The sequence below is a fragment of the Monopterus albus genome, unplaced genomic scaffold, assembly GCF_001952655.1.
Source record: "Monopterus albus unplaced genomic scaffold, M_albus_1.0 scaffold22.1, whole genome shotgun sequence".
In the NCBI taxonomy this organism is placed as follows: Eukaryota; Metazoa; Chordata; class Actinopteri; order Synbranchiformes; family Synbranchidae; genus Monopterus; species Monopterus albus.
The window spans coordinates 1,991,423-1,996,500 of record NW_018127902.1 but is presented as its reverse complement, the minus strand read 5'-3'; the positions used below and the strand labels follow the sequence as shown (position 1 = coordinate 1,996,500).

Genomic DNA, 5,078 nt, shown 5'->3' with positions numbered 1-5,078 from the left:
TAGACACTTGTATGTATGTGTGTTTATGTGTTAGACTAGAACAATGCACACATACAAACTGTACAGTATGTATCAAATGTGAGCATGTGTGTATACATATGTATAAACTTATCTTTTATACAAGATTGTAATCGTTTTGTATTGTATATGCAGTGGGTCTGTTTCATTTCCATAGTTCCATGAGCATTACTTTGGCTTCCACAAGACAAAATGCTGAGAGGCACTGCAGTGCTCATCATTGCCCAAGTTGGATGTAAAGAAAAAAGCTATTTGCCTTTGAACAGTCCTGTTAATAACTGCTGTATAAATGTCCAGTATAAGCAACTGCTCATCAGGCAACACATTTCATTACATAAAACTGTTGATGCACTTTGTTAAGGTCAGATCACACAACTCAAACCAACAAGTATTTTCCAACCGGAGAAGCCTTTTTGTTTACAGAATTCCAAACACTACCGTGTTCGTGACCAGATGTTTGTCAGCAGACCATGTTGTTTCTCTTGTGGCAGTCGAAGAACACAAAAGGGATTTGAATATTTGGCTGTGTATGTTGTAGTTCCATACATTTCAACATTCCTTTTGTTTCTTTTCAACAAATAATGATACTTTTCTTTAAAATCAGCCATACGTGCATGTTTTAGGTCAATAAAATGTTTAATTACTAGGTTTTTCTGACCTGATTGTCCTGTGTATGATTTCCTGATTAACTTAGCAGGTTGTGTCCTTGGTATCTTGTGTAAATTGAGAGAAAAATAACTAAATGCTCTCTCTCCTCTAAATTTGAAAACATTAAAAAACAGGATTTGGGCGACCCAGTTCTGACCACGTCTTGCATTTGTGATGACCAACTGAGCCTTCAGTCTTAAAATAGAAAAGTTACATAAGGGCGACAAAGTATTAAAACATAATACACAAAAATAGAGTAATAGTATTTCCCACAGTGAACCTCAAACATCGCACTTAGTAATTCACATGGTGGAGTTGGATATGTCATTACGCTTGGTGAGGTAGTGAGGGGTTATTGCACATATATTCTCACATTTTTGTATTTGCCATCAGTCTTACTGCAGCAGGGAAAAAGCTGTTGTAAAGTCGAGTTCTGTGTGTGATGATACTGTCCACTCTGCTGTGGCTGAGGCTGTAGGTGCAGTTTTTGTGTCTGAGCAGGGAGTGAGCTGGGTGGCGTGGGTCCCTGAGTATGTTCTCTGCCCTTTTACAACAGTGCTGTGGGTACAGTGTGTCCATAGCAGGCAGTTCAGTCCCAGTTATCTTCTCTGCAGTCTTTATGGCCCTTTGAAGAGTCTTCCTCTCTGCCTGTGTGGTGTTACCATACCAGACTGTGATGCCAGTAGTGAGGATGCTCTCTACCAGTTCTCTATAAACCTGGGTGAGGGGTCCACTGTTCAACCCAGCTTTTCTGAGCTGCCTGATGAATTATAGCTGCTGCTAGGCTTTCTTCACTGTGGCAGCTGTGTTCAGTGACCAGCTCAGGTCAGATGTCACCTGCAGGCCCGGGAACTTGTGGCTGTCAGCCCTCTCCACCTCAGTCCCTTTGATGGTCAGAGGCAGCAGAGGGGGGAGGGGTTCTTCCTGAAGTTTACTATCATTTCTTTTGTCTTATATATATTGAGGCTGAGGTCATTCTCCTCTCCATAAACAAGAATGTTGTTCACCAAGCTTCTGTAACCTGACTCATCTCCCCGCTTGATGAGACCCAGAATGGTGGTGTCACAGTCGTGGGTGTACAGGATGAAGAGTCTGGGGCTGAGACAGCAGCCCTGCGGTGAGCCTGTGCTGATTGTGAGCTCAGCAGACATCCACCCTCCCATTCTGACCACCTGTGTTCTTTCAGTCAGGAAGTCTACATACGTCTACCTAATTGACACTGAGGATACATCGATCAGCCATAACATTATGACCACTGATAGGTGAAGTGAATAACACTGATTATCTCATTACCATGGTCCCTGTCAGTGTGTGGGTATATTCGGCAGCAAGTAAACATTCAGTTCCTTGAAGTTGATGTGTTGGAAGCAGGAAAAACAGGCAAGCGTAAGGATCTGAGGAGCTTTGACAAGGGCCAAACTGTGATGATTGGTGACTGGGTCCCACACTGCAGGTCTTGGTGGGTCTTGGTCTGCAGTGGTTAGTACTGTACCTACCAACAGTGGTCTGAGGAAGGACTGACAATGAACTGGGTCATGGACGCCCAAGGCTCACTGATGATAAGGTTCAAATACTGTAGATTAAACTTTTAAATTCCATTTCCATTTTTCAAAAGATTAAAATTTAAAATGGTTAAAGATAAATACTGTACCCTGGTCTCTCTGAAGAGAAACACTGAGCAGCTCTAGTAGTGATATCACACCTAGAGTGGGGAGGCTGGTGAACTGGTCTAAAACATCATCTCTAACTTGTCCTCATGTCCACATTTTTCACTTTTTACTGTTTTTCACTGAATGGTTGACACATCTGTGCTCTTCCTGACAGTAGAACTATAGAAATACACAGATACACAGAAGATGCACAGTGAGCTGCAGAGTGACACGAGTGCCAACCAACTGCTTGACTCCTGTGTACACAGTGTTAGGCAGGTGGTCATAATGTTATGGCCGATTAGGTATATTTCTTAAAGTGAAAAACATAAATACACGTTCTAAAAGTTAAAAGGGAAATTAATGACATTTTCACTGAAGCGTTTTAAGCACGTCTCTTTGGGATGAAATTATACATTGCTTCATGCACATGTTAAATCTATTACTCCTCGTGTTTAACATACTTTTCTATGCATTGCCAGTACTGTTTATTTATTTGCATTACTGTCAACTATGACCTAATACAATCAGATATACTAATGTACAGCTACCCGAGTATAAACGGTGAGTCTGAATTTCTTGTAAGTTAACAGCCATAGCATTAACGTGGAGAGCCACCGTGCATTGAATGTTTGTTTCCAGGTTAATCCACAGGCCCATAGACATGCATTGTATCATGTGTGTGCACAGGACAGTATGGCTCAATAGCAGAAAAGTCGTTCAGGTCTATCGAAAAATCGCTCCTCTTCTTAACAAAAAGATCACATCCTACATATGTTAATACCTTTTCTCCTAATATCGTTAGAACTAAAACAATACAGACTTCACTCCATCTCCCCATTCTATTTTTCACTTCCGACCCTCATTTGAGTTTCACGTGAGCCTCCCTTTGCTCCTCCACGAGACATCACTCCATCCACAGTTAGGAGAAACCAAAAAAAAAAAAAAAAAAAAACATTTTCATGGGTTTATTCAACATTAACCTTTAAGGCCAGAGCTGAAGATAGCAGAGGACACATAAATCAGGATCTCTGTGCATTGTGACCCCGTCCTGCAATTAACATTTTAATATATCCTTAATGAGTTTTTTTAAAGGGATACCAACATTTTTGAGATGCAGTATTCCTGGCGGAGTAAACATTCTAAGAACTAAATAATCCTTTAATCCCTGCACAAAAAAAATGAATGGTAATAACAGTAAAATAATGAAAAAAGTTCAAGCTGAATTAAACTTAAAAAAAATCAGACAGAAATCAGTTCACCATGCAGACAAACTCTAGACCTTTTTTTTTTTGACGTGAACAAATATTGGAAACATTTCTTTTCAAAAATTAGTTGAAAGAAATAAACAACTATACACAGAAAATGTGATAAAAGTTTCAGGACTTTACAAAAACGATCTGGATGTGAAGGGGCTGTTGGACTGATGACCTCAGATAAGCATTTTAATGGGTTATGCACTTGTATAACAATGTGGAATGCAAAGAAAATATGCATTATCAAATACAGTTTCTCTATACAGAGAATGTATATGAAGATGATGAATCTTCCCAACTTTCCAACAAAGGCAAACAGCTGTAATGTGCTTCATTTTAATGCTGTCAAGGGTAATGAGTCGTCTCATTCTGCCGAGACAAGGTACTGTAAGGTTTCTCTTGTTAACTTGTACTGCAGGTGCTGCTCCCAGGCCTCACACAGCAGAACTCTCAAATGCTGTTTATTTAAAGACGCCTTTCACAGACTTCAGTAAATCCTGGAAGATGACCCTAAGATGCGTGCCGTCACAGTATGGTTTGTTTTTTGTTTGCTTGCAGGCGCACAGCAGGACCTTTCTGTCTTTGTCAGGGGTGAAGATAACTGGAGAGATGCCTGGTGCTTTTGTCTTGTGAGATCCATCGCAGAAAGGCTGGCGGAGAAAGAAAAGGTTTGTTGATGCCAGAATGGTGAGGACATTTAATATCATAATGACACTTTAACATGTTTTTTTTTTTAATGCCTTAACAGGATTAATCTGATGTGAAAACTCTTTCCAGGCACACTACAGCAAATGCATTATTTCGAAACTATAACAAATACATTGAAAAAAAAAATTATACATAGAATAACTCCATATCCAAATTGTAAGTATCAAATTCAAGTATTCAAGTTGGTTCTTTTGCATTTCTCGAGCCATGAAAATATCCTTCAACCAAGGTGCATACACCAGTTGTTTTGTATTGAGTAGGTCAGTGCTTTCTGGTCATTTTATCACATGATGATAATATAAGAACAGTAATTAATTAATATGCTGCTACTAGTCCTGTATCACTGCATGCAGAGTTTTCCCTACCATAGGGAGGGTTAGGCACGGTACGCAAGTATTTACACGGAGAGTCTAAGCCAAATGAATGTGAAAAGGCAACATATCAGGCTGAATATAAAAATAATGGTGAGTTATATGCACTGAAAAATAATGGTGACAAAACGAAATGTAAGCTGGCATGGCCAAACTCATCAAACAGCTGACTGGATATTTCTCTGTACCATCAACTCAGGACAGTAGTTACAGTCATCAAGAAGTGTAGCCTCCACAAAGAATACATGGAGTAGGCTGTAACTTTGCTGGAGAGTAATTCTTGTAAATGGTAACAACAGTGCAAAATGTAGCCCATTTTACAAGCACAGAAGTTTCCACTGTAGCCAACAGGTACTGAATTACCTAAGTTACGTTAGCCATGGAAGCTAGTTAAGTGAGGTTACATAAATGATATGTTAGTTTTATAT

At 39.7% G+C, this 5,078-nt stretch overlaps 1 protein-coding gene across 1 annotated transcript in view; it reads right to left on the bottom strand.

Annotated features, from left to right (window-relative positions):
- Positions 1-3,268: 3,268 nt before the first annotated feature.
- The window catches only part of LOC109956828 (CDGSH iron-sulfur domain-containing protein 3, mitochondrial), a 3,955-nt gene continuing 2,145 nt past the window's right edge, over positions 3,269-5,078 (bottom strand). Inside the window, exon 3 of the mRNA XM_020594195.1 lies at positions 3,269-4,221. Within this exon, the coding sequence (XP_020449851.1) occupies positions 4,033-4,221 (189 nt within the window). The 3' untranslated portion in view covers positions 3,269-4,032. The remainder of the gene's footprint in view (positions 4,222-5,078) is intronic.